General features: G+C 40.8%; 2 protein-coding genes across 2 annotated transcripts in view; both read right to left on the bottom strand.

Annotated features, from left to right (window-relative positions):
- Positions 1-6031: 6031 nt before the first annotated feature.
- Positions 6032-7009, bottom strand: LOC115362503 (beta-1,3-galactosyltransferase 2-like). Its single transcript, XM_030056461.1, has one exon. The coding sequence runs from the start codon at positions 7007-7009 to the stop codon at positions 6032-6034; it is 978 nt and encodes a 325-aa protein (XP_029912321.1).
- Positions 7010-15318: 8309 nt separating this feature from the next.
- Positions 15319-25948, bottom strand: part of glis2a (GLIS family zinc finger 2a) — a 37589-nt gene continuing 26959 nt past the window's right edge. Inside the window, exons 6-7 of the mRNA XM_030062112.1 lie at positions 24084-24202; positions 15319-17661 (exon numbers count right to left, since the gene is read on the bottom strand). Coding sequence (XP_029917972.1) covers positions 16982-17661; positions 24084-24202 — 799 coding nt within the window. The 3' untranslated portion in view covers positions 15319-16981. The remainder of the gene's footprint in view (positions 17662-24083; positions 24203-25948) is intronic.

Here is a 25948-nt window from a genome sequence, read left to right as displayed (position 1 = left end):
GGAGCGGTGGGGGTTTCCTCTGAATGGGAGCGGGAGGGGACAGAGAGACAGAGAGAGAGAGAGAGAGAGAGAGGTGGGACTCCCTGAAGAAAAAAAAAAAAAAAACATATTTTGAAAATTTCCTCAAATTAAAACCAGGTTTTTCCAACAACAACTCTGGCTACAAGTAAAACATTTAAAAATCTACTCTGTGTCGTTTTCAGTGGGTGAAGGGTGTTGCCTTCATGTGACCACATGCATTCCTGATGATGTTACACACTGACACTGTGAAGCTGACAATGAGGCCAAACTGTCCAACAGATAAACACAAGATGTTATGAAGCCATTTTATTATTTGTGCTGACTAGATCATGGCTGTTTAATATTAACAAATTATTTTCTTTAATGGTGAAATGTACTGATGAAGATTCTTAAAACTGCTTCCTTGTCATATATCAAATTCAGTAACCACCCTGTCAAAACAAAACGGGGTGTTGCAAAGTTGCTGTGCAGAAATTTGTTAAGAGCACTGCACGGGGAGCTTATTAAACTAAATATTTGTAAACCAACAGCCAGCACATTTGTATATCTTTACAGGAAAAAATATAGATATTCCAGGTTTAAATAATAAATAAATAAATAAAGAACACACACACACACACACACACCAAACAGAATGGAGAAGGAGTAGGAAGAGAACAAAATGCATCACATTCAACAAAAGGAAAACACTATCAGAGATAATAGAGGAGAGGCAGCCCAGGCATCAGGACTAGGTTGTCATAAAGTGTTAAGTATTAATCCTTCCTATATTATCAACACCTTCATCTTGAAAGCTTAGCACTCCATTTCCCAACATCACAGTCATATGAAAATCTACATTTGAACCACCGGATTGTAAAGAGCCCAATGTGTAAATACAGAAAAGCTCCATCTGGCAGAATGCTTTTTTTCCATGTGGCCCTGTGGGTAGCTACATATGCTCAACGCCCTTAAAATGTTGGGAAGATCCATGACAGCAAGACTTAAAATGGCAAAACGACTTATAAAATCCTCATCAGGAAATTTTCAAGGTTTGCTACCAAAACATCAACAAAAATAAAGTACTAAGCAGAGGTGAAGAGTGTGTGGGAGCCGTTTAATTCTTGGTAATGTTCTCCTGTAGCCCTGCCTTCTCCCCCCATCACAGATCTCATATTAGGATTTTTGAACATAAGTATTTTTTTTTTTTTGACTATACACTGAACATTGTATCATCAGAGAAAATAGTTTAATGTTTGTGGGGGGAGGGTCAATCATTTTTTTCACTCACTTGTGGAAGGTCAAGGAAAAATATATTCCAGTCAGCTTTTTATTTCACAGCTTTTTATTCCAGAGCACTCTCAAATCCCCCAGTGACCCCTCATTCTAAATAACAAACAGTTCCTAACCTTAACCAAGTGTTTTTTACACCCAAACTTAACTCTTCCCTAACCTTAACCAAGAGATTTTATGCCATTTGTAATTAGGAATACAGTTTAGCTGTATGGGAACATATTTTTTAGGAGACAGGCTTGCTATAGGCCACACAAACAGTGGTGGCTGTTTGGATGTATTCATTAACAATAGGAGATGTCAGGTGTTGTTTTCCTGAATACAGAAGTACATGAAATAGAAAAGTGTGTGTGTGTGTGTGTGTGTGTGTGTGTGTGTGTAATGGCAGATGCGTCAGAACCTATAAAATTGGCTTTCTGAAAACCAAAATTGAAGTGCTTTAGGATGTGAGCTGCTTGCTAGAAGTACTGAGTTACAGTCAGTATCCTTTTAATAGAGGATTGCATATAGTTTCCCATTCTCTAGCCTGATCCACATATTGAGGAAACAAACAGATTTAATTCCATAGAGAATGTTAGACCATGATTCATGGCATTTAGATTAGAGGTAAACTCTCCTGTCAAGTTGCTGTTGAGAATCTTTAAAAATGAACCAGCAATTTAACAAAATACCAAAATGCCTGATAAAAAAAAAATGTGTTAACGGGGTTTTATTCTCATTGAAGGTAAACTGATATTCAACACCCATGTACACATGTTCACAAGACAGGGCAAAAGTGCTACCTATACTTGTTCCCTTGAATTGTAGGTTAAATTGCAGTAGAGCCCCTGGTGGAATGAAAACATGTTAAGCTTAAGAATAAGACATGCCAACAGACGTATAAAGGCACTACTCTATCTTGTAAATAGAATTTGAGTATTCAAGGACCTAATTCTCGCTTATGAGAACTAGAATTATTAATGACATCAGTGGTATCTTTCACATAAGAAGGGAGTTTTCAGACATATAGTTTTATAAAATGATCAACAATATTTGACAAAGGCTCTATACAATGGCTCCATATCAGCAGTTCTCAAATGGGGGTACGTGTACCCCTATGGGTGTGTTGGAGTACTGCATAATAATGATTCATTGCTCGCCACTATTGGTCTCTCCCCAGAAAGCAAAAATGCATTGAATCAACATTGAGATATGGTCATGGCTTAAGATTGAATCAACGTTGATAATAACATTGCAAGCGCTCGTCCAATCCCAGCGCTCATAGGGCGAAGGCAAGGAAACATCCTGGACAGGTCACCAGTCCATTGCAGAGCAGACAGACAAACACTGACATTCACACCTAGGGGCAATTTAGCTTCTCCAATTCACCTGACCTGCATGTCTTTGGACGGTGGGAGGAAACCGGAGTGCCCGGAGGAAACCCACGCAGACACGGGGAGAACATGCAAACTCCACACAGAAAGGACCTTCTCACTGTGAGGTGACAGTGCTAACCACTGCACCACCGTGCCACCCCACTTTACTCTTTTGGGTCTCCTGCAGTCTCAGGAGAGAGCAGGTCTCGCGAGCTTCCCACGGCACGCCTACCCCTGCGGGGGTGGGGGGCGGGGGCACAGATGCACAGCATACCATACATTGAAACCATGTCTATTTAATGTTGACATTTCAACATTGAAAAACCAGCATCTATACAATGCTGATTCAACAACATTTTTTCAAATGTTGAAATGGTAGCTGTAATTAAACATTGAATCAACATAGATTTATCAACCTCAACCAAAAATAACCAATTTGACCAAAATTCAACGTTGAATCACTGTATTTTGCTATCTGGGTCTGTTGGCTTTATCAAGCTCTTATGGATTTTGAGCACCATGTAAAATACAGGGATGTTTCTTATTCTTACAGTCAAAATCTTGATTCGTTTTTGATACAATGCTTCAATAGTAAGATCCAATATGATCTTTTGAAAGTCAGCAGTTGCATTGTGCTCCAGTTTTCTATAGAACCGATACTCATTTAGCTGGTGACATGCCTCTGCAACGTAGCCACTCCTATCTTGGATCATAACATCATCCCCCTTGTCTGCTGGCTTGATTATAATGGCAGTGGCATCAGACATTTCTAAAAAGGCCCACCTGTAAAAGTATGCTTTCATGAGCTAACATGTATAATAATAATAGGATAAATATCCAAGTATTGACCCTTGTGGGACACCACATAACAGGGGAGCTGAAGACACATGACTAAAATGAACAATATGAGGCAAACCACTTCCAGGGCAGGACCAGAGGCACAATTCCAGTTCAAAAGTCTGTCAAGTGTAATGGTATAATCAATGATGTCAAACCAGAAGATGAATCAAGCAAAACTAAAATGCAATATTCCCCTTTATCTGCATCCATAAGATTGTTATTGGTTACTCTAAGCAGTGCAGTTTCAGCACTATGTTGGTGGCAAAAGCCCGACTGAAACTGATCAAAAATATTATTCATTAAAATAGCAAGGACAGGAAGATGGGTGCATATTAGACAAGAGATTTGGGAGGGAAATAGGAGTGTACACAAACAGCAGAATAGGACATCTAGCAAAACTGGAGTAATGTACTCTGTGGTTAAAAATTGATCTGATACCACTGATCTTGCCATCAAAGAGGGGCCACAAACCCTGCAGTCCAAATGTGTTCTTGTGGCCTGTTGTAAAATGGTGTGTTTGTGCAGACTGGGGCCTAAACAGTCTTGGAGTTGCATCAATTGGGTTTGACTGGAAAGCTGAGACTCTTGTGGATTCAGTGGGCCACATTTGAGTGATGTGTGATGATGTTAGCCCCCATAGCAGCCATTTCATTGTTGAGCATTTTTTGAAATCTCCAAAGGCTAAAAGTTTTTTTTATACCAAATCAAAGCATGGATCTTTTTACATTGTGTTCTTCAAGGTCTTGGTGCCCTAATGTGGTATTGTGGAGGGTTAAAAGATTTAATTGAATTGACTTGAACTGACTTGAATTGACTTGAATTGACTTGAATTGAATTGAATTGAATTGAACTGAATTGAATTTACATTTAAAATGTTCTGGCACATAATTGAGCATGGGAATGGTTTCATATTCTTCCATCATAATGTTCTACCCCTTACACACTAAATAAATAAATAAATGAATAGGCACCAAACCAAAATACCAAAACATTTTTATTACAGATTTATGCCTTTAATAACTTGACATACAGTGCTGAGCTGCATCTCAAATCAGTCTTTAGGTTCCCAGATTTCAGATGCTGAATGCCACTTCTACTGTTGACCCACACCACCCTTCACCGCCCTCCCACACCATTGTAGCAATACTGAGAATATCATCCAGTGACATCAGTGGATTAATGTTGGCTATATAGCCACAGATTGAGAAAATAATAATATCAAACAACTGGAATCACAATATAAATTTCCAATCCATGATTTTAAAATACTCTTTCAGGCTACAATGTTCTGTGTTGTATTATAAGTAGGAACATAGCAATTGCCCAATTTAAAGTATGGACCAGTTGGCTTTACTCACCAGAGCAGATGATAGGCAAATAATAGCATAACAAATAGGTAATGCGTACTTCTCCAGCATGTATGTATTATTTTGAAATTTAAAAGGGGTGTACATGTTATTCTAACTGAATTCTAACTAAATCTTGCACCATTCAAAAAAAAAGTTCAATTAACCACAAGATTCAGTATGAATCTCCCACAAAACCAACAAATGATCCCAGCTAAAATAGAGATAGTGCATATATTAGTGTGTGTGTGTGTGTGTGTGTGTGTGTGTGTGTGTACTGGTCTGAGCGACACTGCAAAGAGCAGAATATATCAAAGTGCAAGATGCAATGCAGTATGCATACACACACACACACACACACACACACACACCCATGCACACACACTCAAACTGACCTGTATAACACCAGAGACATTTGTGTTGTAAAATCTAATACAGTATCAAAAGAAACAAAAATATATGTTCAAATCATGCTCTCATTTGTAGTGACTTGTTTTCAGAATACGCATGTTATTCATTTTTAAAATTATGTTATTGTTACGTGGGTTTCCAATTTTGTTTGAAAAAACAAAGTTGGAAAACCACTGAACCACTGACAGTTAATCTTACCACAGGTCAGATCAAGTGTTCCACCATGAAAAATATGTTGCAGTTTTAAACACTGTCCATCACAGAAAGACTGACTGTAATTTATTCACTTCCATATCACCCAAAAGACAGAGTAACATGAATGCCATAGAGTTGCAAAGTGGGAGGGATAATTTTGAGCAGCCAGCGTTCCATTCATTTTCCCAAAAGCAATGATTTGAGATGGCCCGTTCAAGCATTTCAAACACTTGGATGGTCATGCACCCCTCCCGGTTTAATCATTAATATCCAGATTTGTACATTTTTCCTGTTCAAGTAACTGCTGGCTGTACTGTGATATTGGACACAGTAACTAATTAACGTAATATGATTTTAACCCAGCCAGCCCTGACGAAGATAAAGACCTGAAAATGAACTTAAGCCGTGACAAATACATGTTTGATTTCAGTTTTATGGTACGAAGTAGGACTGAGCATATTGGCAGGCTGGTCCATATAATTAAATGGACACATGAGGAATAAAATCTGTTGTTAGAAACTTTGAGTTGTGTCTTTAATTTTGGGAAGCAACATGCATTCCATTCTACAGCTGATCAGTGCTGCTAAAAATCTAACTCTGACAAGGTGAGCCAGGCCTCTTTACATCTCCCCAGTATTTCAGCAAGTCCTCTGAGGAGACAAGAATGTAGGTGATCACTTGGGAGAACTCACAGCGATTGTAGCTTTTGAAATAGGCCTTAAACTGAGACATATCTGGAGGTGCAGTGAGCTTAAGTCCCAGTTTTTTCATGCACATGCCAATATAGGCATCCTCTATATTAAAAGGCTTGATAGCCTTTGAAGCCTGCACAAATTTCTCTGTAAGATCATTGGAGAATACATATCCCATTCCTAGGGCATAAGTTGGGTAGACGGGATCCGGGAACAGCTCCTCTGAAACGTACCACTTGGAGTCCTTATCGCGAAGAACTTCTATATTCTCCTTTATCAAACCTGTCAGGTACTTCTGCTTGGGGATGCCAGGTTTCTTCAGCATGATGACCAGGTTGTCAACATTCAAGAACATGTCAGCATCAATCTTCATAGCGTAGGCTGCCTCAGGACAGCGGGTAGCCAGCCAGTCCATGATCACCATGGTTTTGATGGTCAGGTTGAGGTAAGTGTCCATGAAGTTGCTCTGGATCAGATCGTTGTACAGCAAGTTCTCCCCTCTGAGCTTCTGCTGCTTCTGCTCAGCATCATCTCCTCCAGGGAGACCCAGCAAAAAGAGAGTCTTGACCAGCTCACCTTTAACTAGGGTCTCTTTGCCCCATGTCCTCCGGATGGCGTCCCGAGCTGCCATGTCATAGGTTGCCACTGCGACCATCAGAACCAGGAAAGGGGGCTTGGCCTTACATACCTCTGTGTGGTCCATGATAAAGTGGTAGTTGCGTGGATAAGCCAAGTGGTATTGAATCTCAGTGGTTTCATTTGAGTTGTTAAATCCCTGGCTTGGATAGGTTTGATTGGGCTGATGGTTTTTGACATCAATGCCCTTTGACCACTGCAGATAGTTGCTGGTCAGAGCATAGCACAGGGTGAGGCTCATTATGGTAAGCAGCAGCAGCCACTGAAATGTTGTGCGGTGCCAAGGTTTCTTCTCATTATGGCATATGCTCTCCACAACTTGCCTAAATTGGAAAGACAGACAAAATTAAAAGCAATACTGTATATTGTTGACAAACAGACAGATTGTTTACAAAGCTATATTTTAAAAAAATAATAATAATTGTTGGTAAGGTATGTACATTTAAAGGTTTACTTTACAATTTCTTGCCAGTTGGAGCTATTTGGTCTTCATTTTGTTTCATTTGTTTAGCTGAAGTTGCCTTGAATTTGCGATGAAAAAGAAAATGTAACTGCATGTTCCAAAAACTCTTGATCAGTGACAATGTGACAGTAAAAATGTCCATTTTAAATTTTCACATGTTTTCCATGTCCCAAACCAATGTACATTCAATAAAACTATTGCTAATAAAACCACTTTCAGAAGATGTGTAATGAAAGAGTGCCTGTGCACAACTAACCAACACGTTCACAGACTTAAAGATCAAGCTGCAAGCAGGTCTTTGGTTCAGCTGCATTTTTTTCAGAAACTTCTGTTCTCTATGAGACATGCATTTAAAAATGCTGCCTCACCTTCCAACATAAATATTACTATTCATTGTTTTAATACTAAAAGATTTCCACTACTACTACTTTGTTGTTAAATAGTGCTACTGCTGCAGCGCTATTTCTTAAATTACTAATCGTGGTCTGAATGAGAATATTGTTTGTAACTGTCTCAGCAACAAACATCACTGAGATGCTTATTGCTTGTTTCGGGGTTATTTGAGTTCATAAGAGGTTCGAAGGGTGTTTCTAAAATATACCATAATAATGGATCACATGACCAGAGTTTGATAAGGGGATAGGCGGTGCATTATGGGTCAAAACCAACATGACAGGGGCGGACTGGCCCTCTGGACATTTTGGAGAATCTCAGAATGACCAGTGGTCCAGGCCTGCCACACATGCATTGTCAACATTTGGTTCTTACATGCCAAGTTAATACCCAAGAAGAAATAAGAACGGAAACACAGAGCATGACCAGAATGAGCCTCAAATGGAAGCATTTTATGTCAGTTACTGTGCGTCAGACAGTGCAGGAGTGAAACGATATGGATAAAAAGAAAATGGAAAGAAAAGGCTAGGGCAGAAAAGGTAAGAGAAAAAAGGCTTCAATCCCTGGACAGTGATCCCTTGAAATGTTGCAAACTGACAGAAATTTTTGCCAGCGGTGTTGCCACTGCCAGCAGCAGCAGTGGCATACACAAAGTCCAGCAGCACAGTTTGAGAGAAGTGAAAGAAGTGAATGTTGGGGGCGGGGGCCAGAGTGCAGCAGCCTGAGCCTCTCATGATGCTGAGGGACAGAGAGCTCCACAGACATGTGCAGGGGCAGCGGTAAGAACTGTGTGGAACACAGGTGTATTCAGATTGCTTCCTTTCCAAGTTCCAGTATGAGGTTCTCATGTATGCAATAAATAAAACAACAGTTAAATTGGGATTACTTTCACCCTAGGGCACATTAAGGCACCATGGCACTGCTGCTGTGGGGCTCTTGCATTTCCACACACATGATTGTGGAGGGCTGGACTGGGTCCAAGTCCAGGGCTGTTTTTTTTAGCCCCAGCCCGTCCCTGAACATGGATGCAAAGGAAAGGCATGGTCCTGTCCCTAGATGGTAACCCTACCTCACTTGCGAGTGCAGTTAGGGTTAGGTTAAGGTTAAGGGTCAGGTCAAGGCTTAAGATTAGGGTTAAGGTTCACTTATAGATGTAGGATGTCCTGAATCTTGTTGGGATAGAGGGGAATGGTGAAGTGCTGGGGCAATGTGGCCTCCAAATGGAGGTTTTACAGAGGCACACTCCAAATAGAGGAGTACAGGAGAAATGCCAAAGAACTGCCAGGAGAGAATTCCATAAATGTAGCATATATTAACAAATTACCATGTAAAAATGATCAAATTTGCCAGGATATCTTATTTCAATGTCGATGCAATAAAATGTAATTGCTTCTTGGTGTCAAACATTTCACAAAAATTGTGAGTCATGATGTCATTAGCACAACAGTTAAACACTGATTTGTGTGTGAGGATCCAGCATTTTGACTTATTTAACTTCTCCGCCCCACTCTTATGATGTCAATGCAGGGCAGTGTGAGTTGCTATGGTTACAGGACCTCTGTCCTGTCCTGTATTGTGCGTAATACAATAGTTTAAAGAAGTACACCTGAAAAATACCCAAACAGGTAATATCTCCTGTTATCTGTAAACTGAGTAATGTAAAAGATAGAATGAGGAAACAGGATGAATGTCTGTTTGTCTGAGAAAAATGTGTGTGTGTCAGTGTGTGAGACAGAGAGAGAGAAAAGAGAGAGAGCGCGAGAGAGAGGGAGAATTTCTCTTAGGACATCAGTTTGTCAAACAGGTTTTCACGAAAAATGCTTTAGTAAAACGTAATCACACTTCTCAAAGTCTCCCCTCAGTCATTTATTAATCCAGTTAAGTAAGTATGAAAAAGCATTTCTTTGTGCCTTAAATGTAGCTGTAAATCATTAAAAATGTGCAGATCTATGAATATGCAAATAGCTGAAAGAGCAAAAGAGAGAATTCCCCTAAGGGCATCAGTGGGGCCATTGGTGGCCCGGGTCAGCAAACAGGTTTTCATGAAAAACTGTAAAAAAAAAAAAAAAAAAAAAAAAAAAAAAAAAATTCAGATTCCCAATCTCAGTTTTTAAGAAGTTCTTTAGTGCTTTGTTTGGTGTAAAATAATAAACACATTACAGACAGATATTGTGGACATATTTTATCCGTTTTTAAAATAATGTGCAAGAACAACATGTAGTGAATGAATATAAGATTTGTGACATCTTCATGCCACTTCTTGCATTAAGTCATATTTCAAGTGTGATAAAGCTAAAAAAAAAAAAAAAGTCTCATTTGGCTTTCTTCATTTTTTGGGATTGTTATAGATTTAACAGAGGATATCAGTAAGGCATAATTTGGCTCATCTAAAACACTAGTTTTAATGCAACTGAAGAAAATTTGAGGATAAACTGTGGTTGTCCTATAGATCTTCCTATAGAATGTCCTATGCAAACCCTTTAAAAAAAAATGAATGCTTGCCAATTCAGAAACATAATTACATCAGATAAAAATAATTACAGTGTTACTATTTATAATTAGAAGCCAACGACAGATTCTGCAAGACCTGGGTAAACCATTCTGGTGAGTTTCAGGAAAGGGAGAATTTAATGGTGGTTAGTGATGATGAACAACAAACAGTTCATCTAAGGTCACCTTGCATAAGCTACAATATAGTATAACCTAAACTGCTAATCTGTGCATCTTTATAAATTTGTAGGCTGAGTGGATATGAGCCAGAGATAAGGGGTGCTCCCTGTTTCTTGCAGAAACAGAGGAAATACAGGAGAAAGAAATGTTCTTTAAAATGACCAGGTCCTCAAGTAAATGTGAACTAGGACAGACAGCTCCCAAACAGTACAGAGGGTAGCCCAGGCACACTGCCACATTCATTCCATCTAGGCAAACCAACAAGAGCTCATCTGACTACATCGCTCCAAATTGTGAGAAATTATGAGGATTTTTAGTCCTAGATAAAATCTCATGATATGTCAATGGAATGATTTAAAAACTCCTCACCTTTTCAGCTTTTTCCAAAATAATTCAGTCCTTTCATCCTCCATGACCGTTGCCATCTTTCCCTCTACCTACTACCAAGGAACTAGAATGTCCAGTGTAAGGGCTAAGTGACTTCAAACTTAACGCATATTCTCCGCCCAAAGAATCCAGAAAGTCGACATACTACAAGTGTTTTGGTTTATGTGTTGTGGTGAGAAGACTGGTCAGGAAGTGAGGGAGTGTATCAAATGATTTTACTGCAAATAGACCCTTATGGAAGCCAAATAAATAATACGCAAACAAAACTCAGGAGAAAAAACTCAGATCCTTTATTCATAAAGGACCCGAGTTTGGACTCTGCAGATTACAGGACTAAAAGTAACATTAGTACACGAGTTTTTATGAACACAAACCCACTCCTGAGCAGCCACCTTTCTCATCAATGAGATTTCTCCCCTCACCTCTGGTAACCCTTTGAGGACTTTTCCCTCTACTCAGTGAATGCTTTTCTCCCATCTTAGACATCAGTCATATCTAAAGACTTCCCAGAATCAGAACCATGTCTCTGCTAAAATTCTCCCTTTAAGACCCTATTTGAAAGATTCTGTACCTCAGTGTGTTTTTTGTCAGGCTGGAACATTGGTGACTAGGTTTTGATTCTTTTGCCTTTGCCTGGTTCTGCTCTCTTTCCTCAATTTTCTGGTCCTTGTGTTGTACAGAAGAAATTCAGTAAAACAAATGAAGTCATCCAAATCCCTGTCTCGTTTTTATATAAGCCGCTGCATGCTGAGGTGGCAAAACACACACAACTGCAGAGCTTGTGTGTAAATGTAAGTTACTGAGACATCAATATTACTTTTCTACTGAAAAATAGCTAGCAAAATCACGGAAGATTTGCTTGTTTAAACATCTTAGCTTTATGTCGGGTTGTGAGAGTCTGAGTTACAAGGGAAAGTTGAGAGCTTTCCAATATTGTCATCCAGCATTCCAATATTAGTGTGGTGTAATCACTCATAATTATATTTCTACCTTTCTCATATCTTCTGTCTGATACATCCTGTTCTGATTTCCACCCTGAGCAGAGAGGTGCTTTCACAATATATTTTCACTTCTGCTGTGTATCAACATGTTTGAGTTAGAAATGTAATTATGTCATGTCATGTCATGTTTATTTCGAATATGTCCATAAAACACAATTCTGCAATTTAAATCATAGGAAAAAAATGCCAAAAAAGACATACAAAATGAATAACAGATTCAAATAGCAAAAAAGAAAAACAAAAAAAAAATCAAGAACAAAACAAAAGAATCTAAACATATCCGAAAAGGAGTGAGAAGAAGTAAAACTTATGTACTCTCACCCCTCTTATAATGGCTTACATTAAATAATTATGTTGACTTCCATAATTAAATAATTATGTAATTATTTCATTTTTTTTTTAGTTACCTGTGTTGGTAATGGATCAGTAACAACCAGTGGTACGGCTTTGACAACGGCTGCTGTCAAATGCGGTGTGTTTGTGCATCATGATGTCTAAACCTGTCTAAAGCCTGTCCTTCTGAGGAACCCCGTGTAAAAATGCTTCCAGCTAAGGACACTGTCTCACTACTGTGGGTAGCAAAGGAGCAGACAGCTGCCCTGCACCATTCCCACAGCTTTGTGTAAGGTAGTAAGAATGTGCACCCTTACACCAGTCACCAGAACTCATGGAGGTAGCACTACTTGTTTGGCCTGCTGTCCATGCTGATGGAATAAAAGTGAACATCATGAAACATTGTTTATGTGTCAAATTGCATGGGAGATTTTTGCCAAGGAGGAATGACTACCTGCTAGAAACTCATACAGCTGCATAGCAGCAGCAGCAGACCATGAAATCAGCACAATTCAGTCAGGCCAGGTAGAGCAGCTGAAAACATAAATGTAGTTGAGGCAGCAGTAGGGGAGAGTGGGGTAAGTAGTGCCAATTTTTACTTAAAGTGCCTTTAAAGCGAGGGGATTACAGTAATGCCTCCAACTAAAATATGCACATATAGTTTAGGATGCTGTGCATCCCTGGGAACAATCACTTTGGATCTTATATAAACTGTTTGAGAAATATAGCTTTTAAAAAAAAAAAGTGGTTTTGTGGCACAATTTGCCCCCGGTGTGGGGTAAATTGTGCCATTAGAGAGAATACACTGGGGTAAATTGTGCCATTGATAATTGAAGTAAAACAGATCATTTTAATCTCACAAATGATAATGCTATATAAAAGCAAAACAAATTCAATACTAAATTATTTATTTAACATTTATTCATTATTTTAACAAGATCACAGGCCACTTTTCTATAACAAGGCTTAACACCACACTAACACATACCCAGAACAAAATAAAACTTCCAAAATGAGCACCTGCAAATCATCTTCATCTGAATCTGAATAGTTTTAATGATCAAAGGTAAGAAGACAATGTACAATAATAATAAAATACAATAAAGTAATATATAATTTGTGCCACTGGCACAAATTACCCCAAGCCCACAGTTTGGAAAAAAATCCATCCCCAAGTTGTTTTGAGCTAACATCATGCTAACTGTATAGACTCATGGTGTGTGAACTGTGTGAACCTGTGTGAACTGTTTTCAAAGTTTTCTATAGCTGTTCAAACACAGCAATCAAAAAACCTTGATCATAGAAATTTTACTTTGGAGGGCAAAAAAAAGGTTTTTTGAACTTAAATGTTCTTACCTCTCAAGCCATGTGTCTCCCTTCTTTGCAGGATGAGTGAAATGGATGCCTGTTCAAAAATATGTGGTCACATGACCAACTTCTTCTATGGTTTTCTAGATAAAAGGGGTGGCACTACTTTCCCCTTGGCACAAATTACCCCACTCTCCCCTATATACTGTTATTTATTTTATTTATTTTATTCAATTTATAAAGGACAGTGTGCACTTTCATTAGCTATTCAAGGAATAAAAAGATGAGTGCACCAGATTTAGCAAGAAAGCTAATTTCCATCTGTAGTCCTTACAAATAACATTAAAACAATCAACACAGTAAAACAAACATTAAAATAATCAACACAGTAAAACAAACATTAAAACGATTAACACAGTAAAACAAACATTAAAACAAACAGACCTGCACCTATCACATACCAATACACACAACATAAACACTACATGCAGGCCATACAAACATAAATAAACAACCTAACCATTCACACGGATCAAAAGCTCATAGGCCTGTGGGCCCAAACACACTAGATCCCTTGCTAAGCATTTGATAAGAGGCTTTATTTGTTGACTGAGTAGCAGAAGTGCCGCCTAACAGAAGTAAATGTCATTATGTATTGATAGTTGAACTCAGGTTTAAATTGTGCGCAGTCAGTTTTGGCAGGCAGCTGCTCACCTTTGACTGTAAATAGGGCCAAAGGTGGCGCATACTCTGGCAGGGTCTCAGACTCAGGACTTGTACTTGCTAATGAAATACTTTGCTGCTTTCCACCACTGCTATCTGGAAACTGCCAAAGAAACTCAAAAATGCTAATAATATAATTGACTGTAAACACAAAAGCAATGGGCTTGGAGCCACTTTATGTGGGCATTACACACTCGAGTGTTTTATCCTCACACAAGAGAGGTGGGGCATACAGGGACATTTAACTGCATGATCGTCATGAAGAGAAAAGGTTTTGTGTACACTTGGACGTGACCGTAACGGGTGAGGCTTAAGAGCTCATTTGTCACACTTGTGATCACACACACACACACACACACACACACACACACACACATTTACATATTAATGGCACTCAGAAGCCTGTTCCTTTCTTCTTGTAACAATCGATGCATGAATAGCAAGTCAGGACACATTCTCTTCACTCAATCTTGAGCTGGAGGGCAAAAAGATTTACACTAAAATTATGAGCTATCTACAAATTTTAAAAATTACACACTATTTCTTGTTATTTCTTAAACTTTAAGTTAATTGCATATATAAAATAGAGAATATACCATCACACATCACCCGTGTTCAAAGGTCAAAGTTCAAAACAGGAATTGTTGGTTTAACCCTTTCTTATCCCACATTGTCAAATAACAACCCTTTGTCACGCCCCCTTTGGTGTGTGCATTCTGGTTTTTATCGTACGTCAGTGTCTTTTGGTTAGGTTTAGGCGGGGAAACCATTTGGTTAAGGTTAGGAAAAGGTTAGGTTGAGGCACCAAAACAGTGGAAACAGGGATCAAACTCTGGTCTTTTACACCTCCAATCCACCCCACCCACCTGCCCACATGGACTCTTTTGCTCTTTATATTACATCATGTCATCTGAGTTCCTTCTCTACGCCCCCACATCTCATCCAGACACCAAAGGCTGCCTTCGGCTTCAAATAGGCGCCTTTTGCGTCGCTATCAGACGTTGGAGGGGTGTGACAAAGCATCGGTATTTGACAACCCGTGAATGAGAACGAGCTGTTATGTTCTGGCACACATTCTGCATTTCCTTTTCTTCCATTATTTTATGTTACTGTTCATCATTCAACAAACAGAATGTCATACATCAAATAATGACATGCAGATAGATTAATCTGATGTGTTCATTTTTTATTTATTTTTTTAAGTGCATGGCATGCTATCCCCCCACCCCCACCCCCAACACACACACATAAACTTATGCCCATTACTTCAACAAATCATTTTTGAATAACTGAAATGAATCGAAAAACCAGCAAACCCCACCTGAAAACCTCCTGAGACTGATCAGAAACAGGAGCTGAGCTGGAAAATGCACACATCGGTCGAAACACAACAGTAGACCGAAGTCTTCTCTATTGTTTGTTTATTGACACTCAGTCATTGTCATCCACTTCAGTGACGTCCTTGAAAAGTGATGCAGTGGCCTTGATGTATAAATCACATCGGTTGTCAGTTATTAAAATTGAATTCTCTAAAACATAATGAAAAGTACATGTATACAATTACATTTGTGTAACATTATTTCATATATTGTGTGTGTATTGTCTATATATTTCAGTTGTAACACAAGGCACTTGGACACCTTTGAAATACTGATTAGGAAAGGATACCTCAATGTGCAAACAAGAATATATGATAAATCAACTCAGATACTGGCCGCACATGGCCATTGTCTAACATTTCCCCTTTGCCCTGAAAGACACTTGAGAAGTTTTTGTTCTTGAAACCACCGCTTGGTTCTCTCTTGTGCATTTTTAGGCATGGCAGAGTACGTTCAACATTCATCTGTAGCAAATGTATATTCATGGCATTCTACACATCTTTGTCTATATGTTTCCTACTTGAACTTGGTTGTCAGTTGGTTCTGTTTATGTTTATATAAGGCAGGGCAGATCCTGTTCAGATCCTTGTCTTGGACTGAAAAAACAAAGCAAGGGCATAACTGATAAATTGCAAGCGAGGGACATAAATTCAAATTGTGCTGCAAGCCTAAATTCAGTTTCCTACACAATTTGTTTCTCTAGCGACTTCAAAAAAAAATCACGTGGTCCGGCAGATTGACCTGTGCGCAATCTTGCATAACATGTTCAGAACTGGTGCTGTGAGATACTCAAGCTAATGATGAGCCAAAGTTTGCAAAGTGTGAAAGCAAACAACAGCTGCATTCCACCCCAAGAACATCCAGGAAACCAGCCACTGTTAGATATTATAATGTATGGCATTGTAAGGCCACAGGAGATTGGGTTTTCCTGGGGGGGCTTATTGTTTTGTTCACTGTGGGCCTGGAAATGGCTTCACCACCCATATTTTTTCCATTGCTACCTATAACCCTGCTTTCCACCATGTGTCGTCAATGGGGGTTGTCCAGCATAGACAAAGAGTAGGGACACTCATCTTTCTGTAAAAATACAGAGGCTTGGCAAATCTAACACAGGTGAACAGCATCTCTGTGATGCTTTTTGATCATGAATGTGTGCATGAATGGTATGAGAAAGGTTAAACAAGGATTTTCACGCCTAAAGACAGTTCAAACATGCATGGTGCAAAGTACTGGTGCAGGTCAACACTCAAAGGTGTTATGTTACGTTATGTACACATCGTGTCCTGTACATTCAATCCCTCTCTGGGCTGGAATGATTTAAGTGCTCTTTATGGATCTGCAGGGAAGTGAGAGACCCCGCACTCAATATACTTCTGTGTCCCTATCATCTGTACCTGGACACACAATACATACGCAAACCTGCATGCATATGTGTGCACACATACATGCATACACGTACACACAGACACCCATACACACACATGCGCTCACACACATGCAAACACACAGATGGCCACGCACTCCCTGGATCATTTTATGGCGCCTGAGCGCACATCCTAGCTGACAACGGCTGGCTTGAGGAGCAGTGCCCCGGACGGGACCACCACCCACGAAAAGGGATCACTTCGTCTGGCAGACAGGTTCAGCACCTCCCCTTCTCGCTCTCCGGCTCCTTCCTCTTCTTCTTCGTCCCCTTCTGCCTCCCTCCTGCCTGCCTGCCCCAGGCCCAGAGCTCCCAGCCCCAGCATGGATGCAGCTGAGAGTCCAAACGGTAGCAGGGGGGAGTCAGACAGGCCTAGTGCGCCCGCGGCGCCGCCTCCTCCTCCTCTGCCGACAAGTGAGAACAGCGGCGGCCCGGGGTGCCCCAAGGCTCTGGCATGGCAAAAGGCAGAGAGTGGCAGGGAGGCCCCCAGCCCACTCAGAAGGGCCGCAGCAGCCCCAGGGATGATGATGTGGGCCCTGCTCGCAGAAGGCAATTCAGTGGTTCCCTGCGGCCCATGGAGGCCCAGTCCTGTCCCCGGCCTGCCTGGTGTGCCCTGCTCCTGGGCCACAAAGTGTCCGTGGGCTTTGATGTGCTTGCGTAGAGAGCTGGGGTCAGTGTAGCGTTTTGCGCAGCCGGCCATCTTGCAGTAGTAAGGCTTGTCCACGTAGTGCGTGCGTGTGTGCTTGAACCGGTCGCTGGAGTTGGAGTAACGCTTGCTGCAGCCCTCGTAGGGGCAGATGTAGGGTTTCTCTCCTAAAAAAAAGGAAAGGAAAAGACAGGTGGAGGGTGGAGGAAAAAAAAACGGGAAAGAGAAGGAGAGAGAGGGAGACAGAAACAGACAGAGAGAGGGGAGAATGAGCAAACTGCTTGATGTTCATGTCAAACATTGTACACGGCCAAAGAGAAACAGAGACGGAAACACAGGAGACATTTGATCAGCAACTGGTCACAGTAACAATGGCTATTCCACTCTATTATTACAAGAAATCACCTCATCCCGGAAGATACATATTTGAACTGGTAGTGATGACGTAGCTGCTTATCTACATCCGTGGACATGTGCAAACACTGTGCACATATTTCGTAAGAAACACATTCGTGGTGAGTAACAAACCTCTGTAACAGAATCTACTCCACAGTTTAAATAGCATCAGTGTGGGTTGACCCTGATTAACCTGTCATGACTCAGATGGCTTTTAAAGGATGATACCAGTGGCATTTTTCATCCGTCTACGTCAAATTTACATCTGTGCGATCATTTTCTATGTAATTAGGCTTTTTAAACTTTCATTCATTCATTCTTTCACCAATCACTTTAAACACTTAAAACAAGGCAGCCTCCTTAAGCTGTCAGCTCCCCTTCATTCATTGAGTTATATATAAAATACATAAATACCATATACATAATATAAATAATAATATTAAATATTGGATTAATAATAAAACCAACAGCAAAGACAACAGCAGTAGTGATAACATTGTCATAATTAATAATGGTAATAATTAAGTTAAAGGGGAGATAGGAGTGAACATGTTAACAAATAAATTCCAAGTAAATAAATGGACATATAAGCTAGTAAAACAGGAAAAGAGATATTAATACAGTAACATTAAAATAAGGGCTCAGTCAGGGCTGATGTGGTGGCTTCATTGTTCATCTTCATGGTGTCAAACCTGGAAAACCTTAAACTTGTATCCTGGCTGGCAAACGACAGCACATATGTGATGATGAATGTTTAAACACCAGCTAAGCTTTTTTTTTTCCCTGTTACAGACTATTTCTCTCTCACAGACACAACCTGAGCCTTATTTTGCTCGTTGTCACCACACCATGATGACTGTAGAAAATGTCATGACCCACACAGGTCAGGGCCTCAGCACAATCATATCCAGCCCCGAGATGACTTTCGATTTTCTTTTAATACGGGCCCGGTTCCATGTTTCCTACAAACCTGATACTACAAACCCCAACATGCTCTGGAAAAACCAAAGAACTGGTTGTGGACTTTCGCCGGCACAAACGCACCCCCCCCCCTCCGGTGAACATCCAGGGAACAGACATTGAGATAGTGGACCCTTACAAGTACCTAGGTGTTCACCAGAATAAAAATCTGGACTGGACTGTCAACGCCAAGGCAATATTTAGGAAGGGCCAAAGCAGACTCCACCTGCTGTGGAGCGCAGGAAGCGCAGGTGCGCTGCGCCTCTGCCTCGCCCGTCTGTGAAACTAGAGGCCTCTGTGGTTGCTTCGGCCATCTTTTATGGTGTAGTCTGCTGGAGCAGCAGCATCACGGCAGCAGAAAGGAAGAGACTCAACAAACTGGTGAAGAAAGCCGGCTCTGTTCTGGGCTGCAGCCTCGATCCAGTGGAGGTGGTGGGGGACAGGAGGATGACGGCGAAAGTGTCTTCTATCATGGACAATGTCTCCCACCCACTACACAAGGCTGTCAGATCCCTAGATTGCTCCATCAGTGACAGGCTTCTTCACCCACAGTGTGTGAAGGAGAGGTACCGCAGGTCCTTCCTCCCCTCTGCTGTCAGACTTTATAACCAGCTCTGCTCCCAGTAGACCAACAACAAAGTGCAATATTGCTACCACATGTGCAATATCCTACCCCATCCCACCATAACTGCACCACATATGCATATAAATGCATTTTAATTTGCACTACCTATCCACACTGCCTTTTTTCTGTTAATATATGTATACTATGTATATTACTATGTACACTATATTACCAAAAGTATTTGCTCACCCATTCAAATGATCAGAATCAGGTGTCCTAATCACTTGGCCTGGCCACAGGTGTATAAAATCAAGCACTCAGGCATGCAGACTGTGAAACAAGACATTTGTGAAAGAATGGGCCGCTCTCAGGAGCTCAGTGAATTCCAGCGTGGAACTGTCATAGGATGCCACCTGTGCAACAAATCCAGTCGTGAAATTTCCTCGCTCCTAAATATTCCACAGTCAACTGTCAGCTCTATTATAACAAAATGGAAGCGTTTGGGAACAACAGCAACTCAGCCACGAAGTGGTAGGCCACGTAAAGTGACGGAGAGGGGTCAGCGGATGCTGAAGCGCATAGTGCAAAGAGGTCGCCGACTTTCTGCACAGTCAATTGCTACAGAGCTACAAACTTCATGTGACCTTCAGATTAGCCCAAGTACAGTACGCAGAGAGCTTCATGGAATGGGTTTCCATGGCCGAGCAGCTGCAGCCAAGCCACACATCACCAAGTGCAATGCAAAGCGTCGGATGCAATGGTGTAAAGCACGCCGCCACTGGCCTCTAGAGCAGTGGAGACGCGTTCTCTGGAGTGATGAATCACGCTTTTCCATCTGGCAATCTGATGGACGAGTCTGGGTTTGGAGGTTGCCAGGAGAACGGTACATTTCAGACTGCATTGTGCCGACTGTGAAATTTGGTGGAGGAGGAATTATGGTGTGGGGTTGTTTTTCAGGAGCTGGGCTTGGCCCCTTAGTTCCAGTGAAAGGAACTTTGAATGCTTCAGGATACCAAAACATTTTGGACAATTCCATGCTCCCAACCTTGTGGGAACAGTTTGGAGCGGGCCCCTTCCTCTTCCAACATGACTGTGCACCAGTGCACAAAGCAAGGTCCATAAAGACATGGATGACAGAGTCTGGTGTGGATGAACTTGACTGGCCTGCACAGAGTCCTGACCTGAACCCGATAGAACACCTTTGGGATGAATTAGAGCGGAGACTGAGAGCCAGGCCTTCTCGACCAACATCAGTGTGTGACCTCACCAATGCGCTTTTGGAAGAATGGTCAAAAATTCCTATAAACACTCTCCTCAACCTTGTGGACAGTCTTCCCAGAAGAGTTGAAGCTGTAATAGCTGCAAAAGGTGGACCGACATCATATTGAACTCTATGGGTTAGGAATGGGATGGCACTTCAGTTCATAGTATGAGTAAAGGCAGGTGAGCGAATACTTTTGGTAATATAGTGTATATTGTGTTTATGTACACTTACATATCCCATCATAACTGCACCACATGTGCATATAAATGCATATTTATTTGCACTATTCACACTGCCACAGTATACTTGTACATTTTACATATGTATACCTACATATTCTCTTTTTATATCCCTTTTATTTTTATATTTTTATATTTTTTACTCTTATTTTTATACAGTCCACTTATGTGCACTGAGTGCATAGTATGTGTGTGTGTGTGTGTGTGTGTGTGTGTGTGTGTGTGTGTGTGTGTGTATGCATGTACTGTGAATTTCCAGTGAATTTCCAGATTGTGGGATAAATAAAGGCATATCTTATCTCTCTTATCTTATGCACTGCAATGTCCTGCACAACCCACGCTCATCAGAAGATCGCTGCCATCAAGACAGGTATCAGCTAGCTAGTTCACTTGCAAGCCAGCCAAAAACAACGTCCAAACAAAAGGACAGTGAAAACAGGTGTTTCCAGTACAGGTGAGAGATCCAATGTCTCATGTAAAGTTCATATTTGTGTGTCAATCATAATTTTTACACAGGACATATTTTGATTCAAATAAGGACCGTCAAAAGCGTTCAGTAGATAAAGGCTCTGTTTGGCCCTTGAACTGGGTTTGATTTTTTAATATAATTTAGCTTGGCACCACAGCTGTTGAGCCTGCATACCTTCATGTTGCTCAGACAAGCTTTGTTTTGTGGCTGATGAAACAAAAAGTAGAAAAACTAAAACCAGTTCTGCAAAGAGCCCTAAGAGTCGCCCATTGTTTACCAAAGTGATTACTCCACCTGGTGTCCGTTTTTATTATCATGCACAGTGGAAAGACACATAGAAACGTGACAACACACAAGAAACACATCATATATTGCATTATGTCAACACTGTAGGTCGTGTAGCCTTTTAATAAGGTTTATCCTACTTGATTTGTGACTTCTGTACAGTGGCAGCTCCTGACAAATTTCTGAGGGGGGGGGGGGCTATTGCGATGATGGCTAAGATGACCCATTCAATGGGTAAAATAATAATAAATAAATAAAAGTCAGATAGCTAACTTAACAGTGTTACATTGCATTGTTTAATGTAGTTTTCCTGTTCAACCAGTAGATGGCAACGCCAGACATGAATTGTACACGCGGTAGTATTTTTCTATAGCTATATCAAGTTAAATGCCACAAATAAAATAAATTTGGTTCCACAATAAAAATTGTCATCTACTAGTTTCCCCATTAAATCACTGTTAGCAGAATGAAATGATGGAGTTGCTGCAGTTCCTAGCCATGTTCATGTTGCGGTCTCCCGCCCGACACATCCGCGCTGCACGTACCGTCCACACGCGCATCAGTGCGTATGAGGAAATCACGTTGGGGCAAGCCCTCCCATAGAAATGAACTGTAGGGTCCAAAATGTGAAAAAAAAAAAAAAAATCTCACCATGTAAGTCTATGAGAACGCCTGAGGTGATTTTTCAATCTGACCGAGATCCCCCCAAGGGGGCGGGGCTGCTGGTTGGAAAGTGACATTCAGGCTGCTGATGTCACAGAGATATTCGGGCTGCTGATAGACAATAATATCAAGACCTAGACCGGCAAAATAAACTCTTTTTTCTCTCTTTTTTTCGTTTGGCTTTAGGGGCGCCCACTATGGGCCAGCCGCCCCTGCTTCCATACATTGTGCTCATACATAACAAACTTAATAACAGCAATTTGCTTTATAAAAAAAAAAAAAAGCTTTGTCTGAACATGGCCCTGACCTGCAGCCGATGTGCATGTGTTTTTCTTTTTTCCCTTGCCTGTTAATTGTGAATTGCAGTAAATAACTGCATTTACTAAACCCCACAGCAGATGTTACAGCTAAGAAAAAAGAACTTTTTTTGAAATTATGGAGACAAATACATGTTTTTCTGTCTGTGTATCTGTACACTTGTATTTCCATATTGTTACTTATATTGTTTTTTTGTTACCTATATTGTTTTTTTGTTACCTGCCTAGAGACTACAGATGGAAATGAGCATTCTTGCAAACTACAGCATGTTTACATCTTGTATTGTTTACATTAAGGCTGAGTCTTAGCCAGAGTCGTCCCCTCTGTCTTCACTGTCTGTCCTGTCTGTCTACAGTGTACCTATCTAATAAAGCAGAAAAACCTCTGTGTGCACGTGTCACGTTTCATTTTAGCTGACATGATTAGTTTTCATAATTAACCAAGTTAGTGCTCGTGGTAATTTTGTTATGTAGCCTATAACATAATGGACATGTTCACAAGTTTACTAGGATAAACTTCATTGCGACCTACAGTGCTGATGTAATGCAACCAGATGCTTTGTCATGTTTCATGTCTTTCTGTCTGTCTGCTGCAAATGGGGGACAAAGTCGACTGCAGGTGGGAAAAAAAGCTTTATGTTTGCACACCGGCGCTGACCACTGACGTCCACTAATAGACTGTGAAGCATTTCCTGCCTGAAATCTGCGATCTGCCTCGCAGCGGCTTTATTTATGCAAAGTATTATGTATTATAGACCTGCGACCTATGCAACCTATCCAGGGACCTATGCAACACTAAAATAACCCTTTAATAGATTGTTTACATACAGCAAGCTGAATTTGAACTTCTTTCCAAAGACAAAAAAATCATTAAAAACAATATTTGGGAAGTTACTAATTTTGACATTGTGGTCCAGCAACAGCCATGGCAACTGGCACAAATGGTGGGGGATGTCTTGTGATGGACAGTCTCCTTCTCTGCACTAGTATCAAATTTAATTCCTTTAAGGATGGTGCCAGCACCTGAGAAAATCATTGACATTTTACACATAAAAACAAAGCAGCACATTGAACCTGCATGAAAAACATGGGGAAAGTGTTTGTGTCATGTTTTGGTATAATAATTCACAATGTCACTATTGATTTGAAAAAGGCTCCTCTTCACCCTTTTTTATACTAAACACAAATTTAAGAATTTACCTAGTCACCACCCCTTTGCAATTATACATAATCTAATCCAGTCCACAGTAAATATAAACTGTATGCATGATTATATTTGAATTCTAGTATGTATGCCATGATGAGCAATCATTGGCTTTATTTGCAGTCAGGTTTGACAACTGTTTCTCTCACGGTTGCTCTCTCGCCGCTCATAGCCACCGGCTATGAGCGGCGAGAGCGGCGAGGTTACCTGTTCCGACGTGCACTGACCTGTGTGTGAGCGGGTGTGTATCTTGAGGTTTTCGAGACGCGAGAAGCTCTTGTTACAGGTGGGACAGTGGTGGGGCTTCTCGTTGGTGTGTGTGCGGATGTGGATCAGCATTTTATACCTGTAAGACATGAAACGCCACGGGGCATCTGTTGAGTATCACAGACAAATGTGCATTATGACAGAATGGCAGAGGAACAGCATATTTAAAGGATAATTCTGGTATTTTTCAACTCGGGATCCTACTTTTCTACCTTTTGGGGTCTAAAATGACTGATAGGGACAAGGAATTGAGCACTGTATTGAGTAAACGGGCACTGTAAACGGGCTGCATTGCACACCGGGCAGGTCCGCCGGTAAAATTATATCTAAAGGTCATCTGTAGGTGCTTGTGTGTGCCACTGACAGCTTCAGATTGTCATTATCAATCTGAAGTGTCAGCCTGTTTCACAACTGCCAGCTAAAGCATTCTTGCTCAATACTGGACCAAAAAAAATCTTTGTCCCTATCAGTCATTTGGACAAAAAACTAACCCAAAGACACACACATGTATTTCTTGGAAATTAGAAATGTGTTTGCCTATGGAGCAGTTCAGATCTCACATGACATCTGCCTTTCTCATGTTACAGACACCAGGCTGTTCTCATGAAACGTTCGTAGGAATTCCTACGAAAAATAATGCACAAATTTCCGTGCATATTCCTACGAATTTCCAGCAGCACAAGCGATCAGCGCGCCTCCGCGAGCCCCGAAGGGTTGTGTTCAATGGCGTAACATATCAGCATATTATCAACTTTCATGCACTTTATTACACTTTATTGACGTTATTGATGAAAGTAAAATCAGACACGTCGCTGATAAACACTAGGATTATGGGTAATGTAGTGCTTCTCCGTGACATGACATCGCAAATAAAACGTGTTTTCTTAAAATAAAGTTGATATTATACGGGACTTGTGGACTCGGCAGAAGCACATGCCATTGTTACACATCCTCATAGTTTGTGATAAGTCTGCCTTGGATGGTTACAACGTTATGGCTAATAATCAGACCTTTTTCCGGAATATCGATTAAATTTGCACTTCCGGGATCTATGAACCACCACCCACAGCGTGACGTCACGGAATATCGCCGACTTCCAGTGAACACTGTTTGTGTGGTGATCACACGGAATTAAAACCATAGAAATCGATTAAAACAGGTTACATGCGAGGAGCACGCAATGCGTTATTAGGAGGTCATGCTCATTTCACGGATTTCTGTGAGAGCAGGTTAACCCCACGCCTCCCTCCCCAGATTTACACGGTGAGGACAATACTTCCGAGCGGAAGCTACATCAGCGACAGTGGTAGCAGCGTCCATAGCAACAGCCATAGCAACAGCCATAGCAACGATAGAAACCTGAAAGAATCTTCGTAATAACTAACAAAGTAAACATTATATACACTAACTGAACGAAGATTTTGGAAATAAAATGCACATTTCCCGCTAGAAATGTTATCAAAACGCATTTGAATGCATAAGCTCTCTTAAAATATTGCATTTTCCACTGAGAATAAAAGGAATGTCCGCCATTTTTCTTAAGGCTCTCGCTTCGGGGCTCGCGCAGGCGCGCTGATCGCTCGTGCTGCTGGAAATTCGTAGGAATATGCACGGAAAATTTGCATTATTTTTCGTACGATATCATACGAATCGTTTCATGAGAATACGTTGCAGACACACAAAGTCACACTGTAACATTGCAGTTAAATTGATTATCCTGTGGCAGGACATTTTCTGGAAAATACTGGGGAAATGGGGCATCTTTGCAAAAGTATTGCAGAGGGAAACGTTTGGAATTCTTCGATATGAGGTTAAAGAGGAGATT

Source organism: Myripristis murdjan, chromosome 1 (assembly GCF_902150065.1).
Source record: "Myripristis murdjan chromosome 1, fMyrMur1.1, whole genome shotgun sequence".
NCBI lineage: Eukaryota > Metazoa > Chordata > Actinopteri > Holocentriformes > Holocentridae > Myripristis > Myripristis murdjan.
This window is presented reverse-complemented; position numbering and strand designations above follow the sequence as displayed.

Excerpts from the sequence above, each read along its gene's own strand:
- LOC115362503 (XM_030056461.1), bottom strand. The coding sequence starts at position 7,009 with ATGAGCCTCACCCTGTGCTATGCTCTGACCAGCAACTATCTGCAGTGG.